This window comes from Sceloporus occidentalis, unplaced genomic scaffold (genome assembly GCF_023333645.1).
Source record: "Sceloporus occidentalis isolate IW3139 unplaced genomic scaffold, rSceOcc1.0.p SCAF_2, whole genome shotgun sequence".
NCBI classification, from domain to species: Eukaryota; Metazoa; Chordata; class Lepidosauria; order Squamata; family Phrynosomatidae; genus Sceloporus; species Sceloporus occidentalis.
The window spans coordinates 146,260,377-146,273,442 of NW_028316982.1; the positions used below are offsets into that span (position 1 = coordinate 146,260,377).

At 37.9% G+C, this 13,066-nt stretch overlaps 1 protein-coding gene across 2 annotated transcripts in view; it reads right to left on the bottom strand.

The window, feature by feature from the left end:
• The window catches only part of MYCBP2 (MYC binding protein 2), a 178,281-nt gene that overhangs the window by 34,272 nt on the left and 130,943 nt on the right, over window positions 1-13,066 (bottom strand). For both annotated transcript variants that reach the window (XM_089511145.1, XM_089511144.1), the window contains 7 exons: window positions 10,476-10,577; window positions 6,974-8,620; window positions 5,611-5,780; window positions 4,710-4,954; window positions 3,311-3,478; window positions 1,798-1,955; window positions 600-799 (listed from right to left, as the gene is read on the bottom strand). In XM_089511145.1, the coding sequence (XP_089367271.1) occupies window positions 600-799; window positions 1,798-1,955; window positions 3,311-3,478; window positions 4,710-4,954; window positions 5,611-5,780; window positions 6,974-8,620; window positions 10,476-10,577 (2,690 nt within the window). The remainder of the gene's footprint in view (window positions 1-599; window positions 800-1,797; window positions 1,956-3,310; window positions 3,479-4,709; window positions 4,955-5,610; window positions 5,781-6,973; window positions 8,621-10,475; window positions 10,578-13,066) is intronic.

Genomic DNA, 13,066 nt, shown 5'->3' on the forward strand with positions numbered 1-13,066 from the left:
CATACAGGAATTGGGCTGCACATACCTTGACAACTACTTATAAAATATATGCAGTCAAGTTAACCTGGTGGCACAGTGGTTAAATGCCTGTACTGCAGCCATTCACTCGAAACCACAAGGTTGCGCGTTCAAGACCAGCAAAAGGGCCCAAGCTCGACTCAGGCTTGCATCCCTCCGAGGTCGCTAAAATGAGTACCCAGACTGTTGGGGGCAAATTAGCTTACTTGCTGTTCACCGCTATGATCTTTGGAATAGCGGTATATAAATAAAACAAATTATTAAAATTAAATTATTAAACCAAGGTGTGGTTGTTATCTTCTCTTCACTGCTATTGCAGTGGAATAGAAAACAGTCAGGCATTGCAGGCAAATGTAATATACATTTATATGTATGTGCTGTTCAAGATAGTAGTACATATACCATTACATGCTTGTATCTACTGAATCTTTGTTCACGAAGCAAAGCCAGAGAGAACATGCTTGTATTAGGCTTTCCTGGAGAGTTCAGTTTTGAAAACTAAGTATTAATACAATATAACTACTACTATAAATACAATAAAGTACTGCCACTGTTAGGAAGAAAATTAATGTACTAAATACCTCCATGGCAAAAACTCGGCAGGCTGATTTTCTTAAAGCTTGTTTCATTGCTATTTCAAGTCCCTCCAAGTCATGATGTTGGATTACAAATGCCAGAACAGGCCACTGGAAATTTCTCTCTCCTTTGGAAAGAGAGCTGTGGGCGGAGATTAACCGAGAAAGTTCAGGAGATGGATGTCTCAGAAGAGAGGACCCCACTTCTATTTAAAAGCATAAAAATATGTACATATTAGATGGTTAATTTTTGTTGCTTCAGCTACATAAATAGAAGCATTAATATATTAGTACTGTATCAAATCTAAAAACTGCAAAAACAATCTGTTACTGCTTTTAAAATCTCATACTTCATGCTATTTCTACCAAATACCAAACAGATAATGAGCCTATAACATATAAACTTCCAGGGTTTTATTTATATGCAGAGTATACTAAGAACCATACCAACACTGTCAGGTGAAAGTGATGGTACCAATAAAAAAGCAGCAAGAGTGAGCAAAGAGGTAAGTGCCATGCCTCTTTGACTATTATTTTTATTTATATTTTCCTGCCTCTCCCAGATGGATCGAGGCAGGATTACAGTCCATTAAAACCCATACATCAATAATAAAATACATATAAAATATATCAATAAAAATAATACAATTAATTTTAAAACTAACAAACTATATGAAATAACAGAAGCCCTCCTGCTAATACTCTTTCTCGATAGTTCTAGATCAGGGGTAGGCAACCTGCGGCCCGTGGGCCGGATGCGGCCCGGCAAGGCCTTGGGACCGGCCCCAGCCTGGTCCTGCCACTGGGGCCTTTGGGGGGCAATTGTCTATAGAAGCCTCAGAAATATGCATTTATATTAACATTTTTTAAAAAATCAGCAAATTTTTTCGCGTGTCCTCCATTTTTTTAAAAAAGTGTCTTCTATTTGAAAATTTTGTCCTACATTTGTCCTGGTTTATTTATATATTTAATTTTTTTAAAATATATTTAATTATTTATTTATTGGCTTCGGCCCCCCAGTTGTCTGAGGGACAGCAACCCGGCCCCCGGCTTAAAAAGGTTGCCTACCCCTGTTCTAGATCTAGAATCTAAATTATGTTTTGCACAGACACAGAACTGGTATGCAGAGATAACAGACAAAAGCAGAATATACAGTTGCAAAGAGGAAAAAAAATCAAAACCAAATTGGAGTTTACAACTTTACCTGCATCTCCACTGTTAACTCTCCTTCTGGGAATGGCCTTTACTCGTGCAGGTAAAATGGAGTGTTGTTTGTCATATTCGGATGCTACAACTGAATATGACCTTTGAAAAACTGTGCGCTTTGCAAGATCCGTATCTGTGATGGGGCTGGTCTCTAAACTAGAAATAAGTCAGTGTACAAATTATGTTCATTACAGCATAAGCATTTGAGAACTTCAATGTGATCTATCTAATTCCTAACCATTTACTGGAGAACGATTTGTTCAAGGATGTGATTAGTGTAAATCATGATTAATAACTGTGTATATACCATGACAAACCATGGTTAATGAGAGATAAGGTTTTGCATAGAAGAAAGAAGTAGAGGAAAAGGGAACAAAATCCCATGGGCTATGTTCTTTTGAAAAAGTAAAAGTTAATTTGCACTGGTCTATAAAAACCTTAAATCTAGTAGGCAACTTTGGAAATTATAAAGAACTGATCAGGGCTACCACATGAAAGGAGATTTGAGGCTAGTTAAAGAAACAAAGCCATGGTTGCAAAACATTTTAGATGCAGCAGGTATTTCACAGTTGAAAAAGCCAACTTGCCCACACTGCTTTAGCCAAAACCTAACATTATCTACCCAGCCATGTGTGCTCTCCCCTTGTGGAAAGATCCCAGATTGGAGATTGCAGTTTATACAGAGTTAGACAAAGAAATCCCAAGTACAACAAAGTATGATCTCTTTCTCCTTATGGAAACACCAAAAGACAAACAAGCAAATAAAAACACAGTGCAGCAAATTTCTCCCCCTCCCAAATTTTCACAGGATCTCATGGAGTTTTATTTATTAAAATTTATTTTATTAAAATTTATTAATTAAAAAGACACTGTCAAGTGCATAGTGCAATGTAGCCTCTTCAACATGTGAAATAACCCTTTCAGAGATGTTTTGGGTAGAGATGTGCTACAGCACTGTGTGCTCACACTTCTTACAGCAAGACTGGAGGCCAAATTTTCACCCACAATACCCATTATTTACTGAACACACCAAATAATCAGTCAGAAGTGACCTGTTTGATTTTTGGACCTCAGGGTTAGATTGTGTCACCCTGCACACAAACTATCAGAATCCAAAACAGCACTGTTAGAGGCCTGCAGAAATGGCAATAATGATTGATAGCGTAGCTTCCATTTATCTAGTATGAAACAAGCGCTTCCAAAAAAAAATTAGAAAGCATGGAACTTTTTTAGAGTTATGTCAAACATCACAGCATCACTTTTCAATAAAACTACTGGATTGGAGATATTATGAAGGTTAGTGGAAAAACTCAGAAATTCTCCTTGGAGATTAAAGTGTTACTGAGGATTATTCTCAACACGTGATCTTTGGTTTCAACAAATAATAAGATGCATTCTGTCAAATATTTGAAAAGTAATTAACAAGCATCACAAAATGTCATAAAATTCTGTTTTGGGGCAGAAAGTCTGTTAATTACCACACCCACTTAATAATAATATATATGGAATACCTTGGTGGCATGGACTTCATGTTACTTTCTGGCTCCTCAAAGACATTAGGACTGGCATCAGGAGTGACAGATATGTAAGGGGCAGGTACTGAAGTTGAACGCAGATACCTCATCTCATCCTGAAAGAGGTTATCATCTTGGTAACCAACAAAGCTTTCATGATGATGTCTGAAAAAGAATTAGATACTGCATATTGTTAAAACAGTATCTTTTAAAAACAGTAATTCCATCACATTCTACCCTCTAAATGGGTACAAATCAGGGAAAAAAAAGAATGCACATAATAATGTATGTACTAGCTATCCACCTCAAACACCTTGAAGTTGTAACACTTGAAATTACAGAAACACTTGTTTATCAAAACCACACCACGTCTCTGGTAACCTCTGTACTTCTAAGATGCAATCCACTGGGAATATTTTAAAGATTCTCAAGTTCTTGTTCAATAGTCTTCTTTTACCCCAAGGCTTTCACAGCTAATAATATATTGAACCAAAACAACCTTAGATCAAAATAAGAAAAGGATATTTTCTGCAAATTCAGTTATATCTCTACCTACATCTCTACCTTCCACAAACCAAACTAAACCAAACCAAGTTCTAAACAGAATCAGCACAGTATGGTCAATTCTAGGATGATTTCTTCCATGTCTTTGCTTTCTATACTTTACACATTAATCCCATCCTGTTGTTTGAACCGCTAAAATGGTTCGGCCACCATATGATATATATATATACTAGTTATGAGTTCAGAGACAATCAGGTTTACATATGTCATGCAAGCTTTTCAAAGCACTGACACAGGGTGCACCTACACTGTAGAAACAGTTCAGTTTGACACAACTTTATGTAAGTGCTATAGCTTCAGGGATTTGTACTTTTACAAGCTCTTTAGCTTTCTTAACCAAAGTGCACTGGTGCCTCACAAAACTACAAATCCTAGGTTTCTGCAGGCTGGTACAACATCAGTTAAAGTAATGTCAAACTGCATTATTTCTATAGCGTAGATGCATCTACAGAAAGAAGATACAAGTCCTCAGAATGCTTTGGAAGAACGTGAACTGACTGGATGGTAAATACAATAAAGATTAGGACACGGTTATTCATATTCTTTTAAATTCTTTGAAATCAGCATACTTTATGATTGGAACAATTTTATACTCTCAAGCAACATTCAATACACAGGAACAAGGAAATAGTTATAATCATCAGTGATAACTGTAATTAAAGTAGTGCTTCCCTCAACTAGGAATATTTCAATAGATGGAAATAATGATTAACATCACTTCTTGTGAATTATAATTTTTAAAGTAATTGCATTCTCAAGGCCAAGTAAACTATTTTCAGATGAGAACAGTTATTTTTTATAACAAGGACAGAACAATTGAATTTAAAATTACCTTGCTAATGTCTGAAGATAGAGACATGTCATTTTAACTGGGAAATCCTCTGAGATGCCTTCCTTGACGCTAGGTAGCTGTGACTGGAATGGTTTGGAAGGGTGGTAGCACAAAATACTGGGTTCTGCAGCACTGCTCAAGGCCAGCAAGAACAGTGCATTTGCTTTGATCACTTGATGAGCTTCCATGGTAGGCAAGGCACGAGGTGTCTTAACTTGCATTGGCTTTCTCCTAGATTGTTTGACCTATGAAAAGACAAATAAGGCTACTACATGACTGCAGCAGGTGATTTCCAGGATACAAGAGGAACACTATATCCTGCCAACGGGAGTAGGATTCTATATGCTGCCTTTGCTAGATACTGCAGCTATTACTAGCTCACACTAGATCATCTTCTGGCCCATCCTCTCCCCATTTCTCAACCAGAGACGTATGTTCAAAACACAAGGAGTTTTAAAAGTACAAAAGGCTGCTTAATAGTGAAACATCAGAAGGGGGCAGAAAAATGAGTCCTGCAGCTTATATCCCATTTTAAGCAATTTTCTTAAAGCTGCCATCCCATCTACCAGGCTTCCATTCGTGGCGCTGACAGCTTGAAAGAAAGACCAAACACTACAAGGACCTCATGGCCGACTCTCTTGAAAGAAATTGAGAATTAGCTGATACAAAGTACATGCAGAGACAGAACCATTTGCTGAAGGCCACTTCTCTAGCCCAGAGCCCAAAAAGAACCCAGACTGCCAAGCTCAGTATAGATACAAGTAGCTGGACAACATCCCACCTTGTTTATTCCTGGATTAATGAAAGGAGAGCAAAGGAATCTAGTATTCTTATATAACTTTATGGCCACTTGGGACTGAAAGAAACTAGTGATAATAAGGAACAGATTATTTAAAAATACCTTTTCTCTTGCTGCAGCTTGCTTTTCACGGAGATATTTTTCTCTGCATCGGTCACAGACAAGGTACCATGTGCTTCCTCCTATGCCACCATCACCACAATTACCAGCCCATCCGCCACAAAAATGTCCAATACTGTTATAGCCTTGTCCGCCTGCGTAGCGGCCACAACCTTAAAATAATAAAAAAAATCTACTTAATACCACTTAATAGTAAGAGCTATTAAATACAGGATTTAATTTGCTCAGCCATGTATTTGTTGTCAAATTCAGTCTTTGGAGATTTAAAGGATCACTTTTACTATTGTGATATAAGCCAAAACAAAGGCTGCATATGAGAACACATCCTATTGGCATAAGAATGGCAGAAATCAAATGTTTAATATAGTCATCCTGAGCATTACTAATGACATTGGCAAAGTTTACAAATTCCAGGTGAAAGAATCCATAACAATTGCCTTCATTCTGAAGCATTATTGTCCTGTGAGTTTGTGTCCAACTTGGACCGAAATCTGAGCTGGAAAAAAATTCACCTTTCTGCTATGCCTGAGGTGTCTGTAGTTTTTAGTTGATTGATGTGTATAAAAAGGATCCATATATGATTAGAGTATTAATTTTCCTTCTTGCTATCTGGGAGGCTGCCACAGCAAAATAACAGGAGATGACAGGAATATACAAACACTCCCTCCCCCAGTTCAAGTGGTTGAGGACTCACAGGTAATGCAAAGGAAGAAAGTGTTTCAAACCTGTTGCACTGTAATATCATTAGAATTAGAACAACTTTGACTCAGAATAGATCAAACCAGTTCTGGATGAATTAGAGCAACTTGGGCTCAGAATAGATCAAACCAGTTCTGGATGAGAAAACAGAGCGCCAGATAAAAGATCAGGATGCATGTTTGTGTATATTTCAAATAAAAAACTAAATACATTTATAGGATTGAAATCTATAGCAAATCACCAGCACATTTGATTAACATGTTTGTCTGCCCTGTCCATTTATGAAACAGAGATTTTGAATCTAGCATAAAAAGCATCACATTGATGAGGTAATTATTGGGTTTTTTAATGTTTTGTTGCATACAAGAAGCAAAGTGGGTCACAGAAAGTCTATCTTGGGCGTGGGGATGGAGCATGGGAAGACAAAGCCAGAGATGATTCAGAGCCTTACCTCAGACTGGATCCAACAATTCCCTGCTATAAATATGAACAAGACAGACACAAGACTAAATAAAATGTGACTCTTCCTACCATGTCAAGCTTGGTCCCTTAAATGAACTTCTGGGCCAGCTTGCACTCCTTTACCATGTTCAGAAACAGTTAACTGGAAACTTAAACAATCGTTTGCGCACAAAGGCTATCCTACCTGGATGAGCTTGTCTCATGTGATAGGTGACTGGATATGGGTGGGATTCCCCACAGAGTTCACAGATGGTATCCTTTTCTGGTCCACCAACTGCAAGCTGGGCCATTTCACCAAAGAGGTTTCCCCTTGGTCTTGCCTCAGCCTTTTCTTTTTTCTTCTTCTCCTTTTTGGATTTCTTGTTATCTTTATCACTTTCTTTCTTCTTTAACACAGCACAGGACCCAGGGCTTGGAAAAATCATGTTCTGAGATGCTGCCTTGATAGTGGCCAGAGAAATATCTTCCCAAAAGGCTACCAGGTGCTGCAGCGTTAAGGGAAGTGGAGATTTGGACTTCATTGTATGATGACCAGATGTTTCAAAAGAGGTAGTTTCACTTTTTCCATCCTCACATCGTTCATGAAGAGGAGGCTCTTTAAGCATAGACAGAACCTTGTTTTTATTAATACTTCCCATTTTTGATATGTCAGGCCCATGAGGGGCTATGTTAAACATATTCAGAGCAGATGATATTTCCAGGGAATGCCTATTCTTTAGCTTAGTTTCTTTTTCCTCTATGGGCTGTTGGCCAAGATTGCTTCTAATTGGTGCATGTTCTTTAGAAAGTTCAGGATTAAATTTCAAAAAGGATGAGCAGGCCATTGCATCATGGACTATTCCTTCATGCCACAGAAAAGAAGCAAAGACAGCCCGAGCACACTCTGCCACAGAGGGAGACATGGCTTGCTTGGCAGGCTCTATGGATCTGGCCCCATCACCTTTGAAAAGACAGACAGACTTTTCCTTCTTGGGCCTCACATGCCTATTTGCACACTTGCGGCTGACTTTTGGAGATGCTCTTGTATCTTGTTCATCTCTCAATGGTGCTTTTCCTATGCTGAAATGAACTTTATTAGAGGCATCATCCACACTTTTGAATTCAGAATTATCTTCGCATGTACTATCTATAATGCTGTTTGTCTTTAAAGTACTTGAAGTGCATACTTCAACAACCTCACTGTGAAGGTTTTCTTGCACAACATGGGGGGAAGGGGCTCTGTTTTCTGTTTCATTAACAGGTTTTCCATCTTTTGATGCAATTTTTGGTTTGGGAGAAGTTGAGCGTCCCCTTAGGGGTTCTGTTAGGGGCACTTTCTTTTTCCGAAGAGTATCTGGGTCCAGTGTATATGAGTCTGATTTAGAACGCTCCCTAGGAGGATCAAGCTTTGCTTTCACAGGGGCTGAAGGCTTCTGAGACATAGATTTATCATGAGGAGATGAAGACCGTCGAGACCCAACTCCAGAAGTACAGGATTTACCAGCTGAGAGTATCTTAGGAGAGGATGACCGAGTTCCTGGCCCTGGTGATTCTGCCCTCAGACTAGATGTTGTCCTTCCATCAGATTTTAAAGTTTGCAAAGTGTTATGGTTTGGAGACAGTGATCTGCTGTGAGAATCAGACCTCAGCTTTCCAGTGTCTGATTTCAGCATCAGAGTCTCACTAGCAGATAAGATCTCCATATTTCTGGGTTTCTTCTGGTCTGCAATAGGATGGCTCAGGCGACCTTCAGGCTTTGGTGACCTACTATCCACTCTGTATTTTGATGCCATGTCTGACTTCCCAGCTGGAGAAACTGGTCTAGCAGATGCAGAAAAATTCACTCTATCACCTGTATGACACATATTGTAATGACAATAAAAAGAAAATGCTTATCTATATTATGAAGAACCAGAAAACTGAATGGCCATAAACATATACATTAATACTTAACAGTTAAAAAAAATTAACAACTAGAGAGCAAAATAAAATGTTTTACTACATTGATATAGCAATACAGAAAAGAGAAAAGGCTGTGAGCTTAGTACTTATGGGTTGGATCCAGAGAGGTACAAATGGAACTCAGCTAGCAGAAGGAAAGGTTCCTTTCTCCCATCCCCAAAAGCCACTTCTGAGTCATCTTCTAGTCTAGAATAATGTGGACAGAGGAGGTTTGCTAAATTGGGAATGAGTGGGTAGTAGTACCTTTCTGCTGTATAAGCTAAGTTAAGGTAACTTAAGGTAACTATGATCCCCCTGCTGAAACATTAGTACTATCAAGTGCTGAGTTTATTAAGTGTTCAATACATAAAGAGAGGAGAATGGAATATTTCTCTGTTGCAAAAGATTAATATGGCCTCATCCAGGGCTTGCATGATCCTAGCCAAACAAGATATACTGCAACTACAGCTAGTATGTAGGGGTTCTTCTCAAAAAGCACCTTTGTGTATGCACAGGATCCAACACAAATGGAAATTATGAATGGAAACAGGTTTCTCACCGTGTTGTTGAATCCACAGGTCAATGAAAACTACTCCATAACTAGAATAGAGTGCTTTACAGGCCCCAAACCCATTCCAGAAATCATATCGAACAACGTAGAAGAGAGTATAGGGAGTGAATTGGGAAAGAGGGAATTAGTGATAATTGTCTCTCCTTTCACTCATACAACCTTCCCTCAATCTAAGCCCTTTCCACAAATGAAGAAGAGTACCTTTGGATCAAACTCACAGATCATCCTTTCAGAACAGATTTTGCAACTACAGGAATGATTAAAATCTATACCTTCCAAAATATTCAGAGAAAATATTTAAAAACACCTTAATGTGCTAACGAGTATCTAAAGAAAATAAAATTAAAATATTTATTTCACAGTTTTAAAATAAAAGATTTGTTTCCCCTGTACCCAGGTATCAGCATACAAACACATTCTATAAACCAATTATTACAAATAATTTTTACCAGAAGGATACCAATCCGTGTCATGCTTTTCTGAAGTATCAAGTACAAATGCTAATTAAGACTAAAGGAAAAGTTCTACGCTGGGTCAGAAAGTCATGTTTGCTACATTTAATATCATTTACATGGCTGCATAATGGTTTACAACTGTATTTTCTTCACAAACAAGTACACAGGTTTTCAAAGTATAAGAAAGCAATCCCATTTTGATTTTGGAAGCAGATCAGACTGCCAATCACTGGATTAGGTGTGAGATCTGCTTATTCTCAATGGGATCTTTATATACAGAAAGTAACTCCACCACCTTTTCAGAGATCTCCCACTTCCCCACAATTCATCTCATTCAGCAGAGTCTTCTGCTTCTCAGCACTGCATTTTCAGGGATCTGGAGAAATCCCCTTTCATCAGCTCACAAGTAAAATGTTGAATCTGGATCCAACCCATTGTATTTATACAGAATTGTGCCCCATTTCCCTCTAAAAAGAGAATAATATTTTTTCATGTACTTCTGAATATCACTGTTGCACTAGCTAAACAATTAAAAAGCTTTTCACATTAAATTCGTATAGGCTTTTCACTAATATTTCATAAAGAATCTATACATTTACGGTAAGCCATTAAATACCACTCCAATTATATAAAGCACAAACTTCTTTGTGAATGGAATGAGATGGACTGAATAGGAAAAGATATTAAAAGGATTTTCAATAACTTTTGCACAACCTGTCTACAATTGCATGCGTACCCACCCTTCAGTTTGTGTGAGAGAGATGAAATAGCAGAGGCAGGCACAGCTACATCATTACTTTTGTAAATGCGCTCACGAGAAGCAAGGCTGCGGGATGGAGTTTCTACAGTGGAAAACAGTGGCACAGAAGCAGCATAGATTCAATGGAAAAATAGCAAAGATAAAACAAGCAAAGCAAGCAATTCAGATGTCCTACGGCACAGTCAAATATACTTTAGTTCACTGTTAAAGATTTAACAAAAAAATAACAGCAATTGTTCTAGATGTCACTTGTCTTCAAAATAATAAATCAATGTTATTTTTCAAGCCAGCATAAAGAATACCTAACTGTGAATTCTTATGGAAGCAGCAGATGGGTTGATTAAGGACAACAATGGAATAGCAGCTAATGAATAATTTTGCTTGTTCATTTATTGCTTTGTTGTTATTACTTCCAATAGCCTAAAGTGTATCTGATATTCTATAGATGTGACTATAGATGTGTGTACCACTCTTTAAGCTTAGGTGAACATGAGATTTCACTGCCTGCGTAAAATAAATTATCACAAGGAAAACAACTGTAGGATTATTTTGTTACTTCTGAATTGGGGCCAACTGCTTATGCAAGTTCTTCTTCCTAAATTCTTTTATTAATTTTATTTAGCAAAACTAGAATAAAACTTTTGTTGAAACTAATTCATACAATAGATGATTTCACAACTGACAATATCTTACACAATAGGTGAGCTTGTGCCAATCTATAGCCTTCAGGCCAATTCAAGCTTTAGCAAAAGGCTAACACTTTTAATGCTGCCTTGTTAAACAAAATCAGTTTTCAATAGCCCCATAAGGCAAAACTTTTACTACCATTATTTTTCAATTCTGTGCTTTTCAGTAACAATCCCAATGATGATAGCTAGAGGAGATTAAAACTGGATTAAATTTTAGCATAAGAATGGAAACAAACAGCCTATTTTTATTTTTTATTTTATTTTTAAAAAAGCCTCTCTCACTCTAGACTTGCAGAATGCAAAAGGATCTTGTAGGATGTTTGAAAATGAGCAAAAGACATTGTAGCATAAGGTTTTGTAGACTTGGTCTACTTCCTCAGATGCATGGCGATGCCTGCAACTGAGGAAGTAGAAAAGTCCACGAAAACAGATGCTACAACATCTTTTGCTCAGTTAGTCTCAAACGCGCTACAAGATCCCTTTGCATACTGATATTTCAGACTACGGCTATGTCTTTGAATTCTAGGGTTACAGAGTTCTGTTTCTGAAGAGGAAGGTAGGCTTACTTAAAGGATACGTTTCCTCTCATCTCATCCCTAATATTTGTAAGCCCAGAACAAGAAAAATACTGCACTGAGGTAGAAGAAGTTTCTCTGACTTCCATTTTGCTAGGAACAGAATGGAATGGGGAACAACCTATAACTGAAATAGATGATGGCAGTCATCTTAGGTACCACAGTATGGCCTGTTCTAGAGATGTCTATCACATCTTTAGTTCTGCAAACACAGTGCTGTATTTTTCTTATTCTTCCTAAATCCAAGTTGCATTGCAATAAGAAAATTCTTCCTGACTGCAATTCAACACTATAAGGAGATTTGAAAAGCTAAAAGAAAAAAGAAAAAGAAAAAAGGGGGGAGGGGGAACCTGCGATTGGAACCTAAGACCTCCTGCTGATTAATACTGGGGCTTGTGCACACCAAGGCCCAAAGCAGATGGGCCAAAAGTGTCAGCTTCAGACTGCATTGGGGCTGTGGCATTTACACGCCGCACGCCTCAAACACAACCAGAAGCTGTATAGAGCTCACACCAACCTGGAAGAGCTGGCACAAAAAGGGTCAAGGACCTCGGCAGAGGCCTAGATTGGGACCAGGCCCGTGTGGTCGCTGCAGTCCCTGTCTGCATGACCTCAATGTCAGTTTTTTAAAACAATATATTTTAGCAAGTCTCCTTTGTGCCAAATCATGACTGTTCTTGTAATTTCCCTCAAGATTTTAAACATTTTTCATGCTGCACAAGCAGTTACCACAAACACATTTAAGGACATCTTGGGCTAACAGAACTGATTCCATGGTCTATCTAATATTGGTTCAAATGTGCGTATAACACTGCTACTCTAAGGAAGTAATTGAACTTGAGACAAGAATGGATACCCAAACATCAGTGTTATGTATACCTTTCTCAATGTATATCCAAATGAACACAGTGGTTTTTGTTTCCAAATAAATATACAGATGAATGCCTTTTAATGTGGCCAAAGGCTTAATGCAAAAAATGGCAAAAAATGTACATGACTATTTGACTCCCACGCAAACAGATTGTTGTATGCAATGCTCTAGTCTCATCAGTTCACAGGCAAACTACAAGTGATATCAAATGTATCCCTAATGCCAAGCAGCATTTCATCCCCTTACAAATAAACTTTCAGAGGAGGGATGTTATTCAGGATCAATTGTTCAGGAAGGGAGGACAGAAGAATAAAATTCTCTCTCCATGTCTGTTCTGATTTTATTAACTATCAGCCCTCCAAGTTGACGCAATTTCCATTTTGAAAAATATATCTTTAATATCATGTGCTATTTGGGCCTTAGTGACCACAAGAAT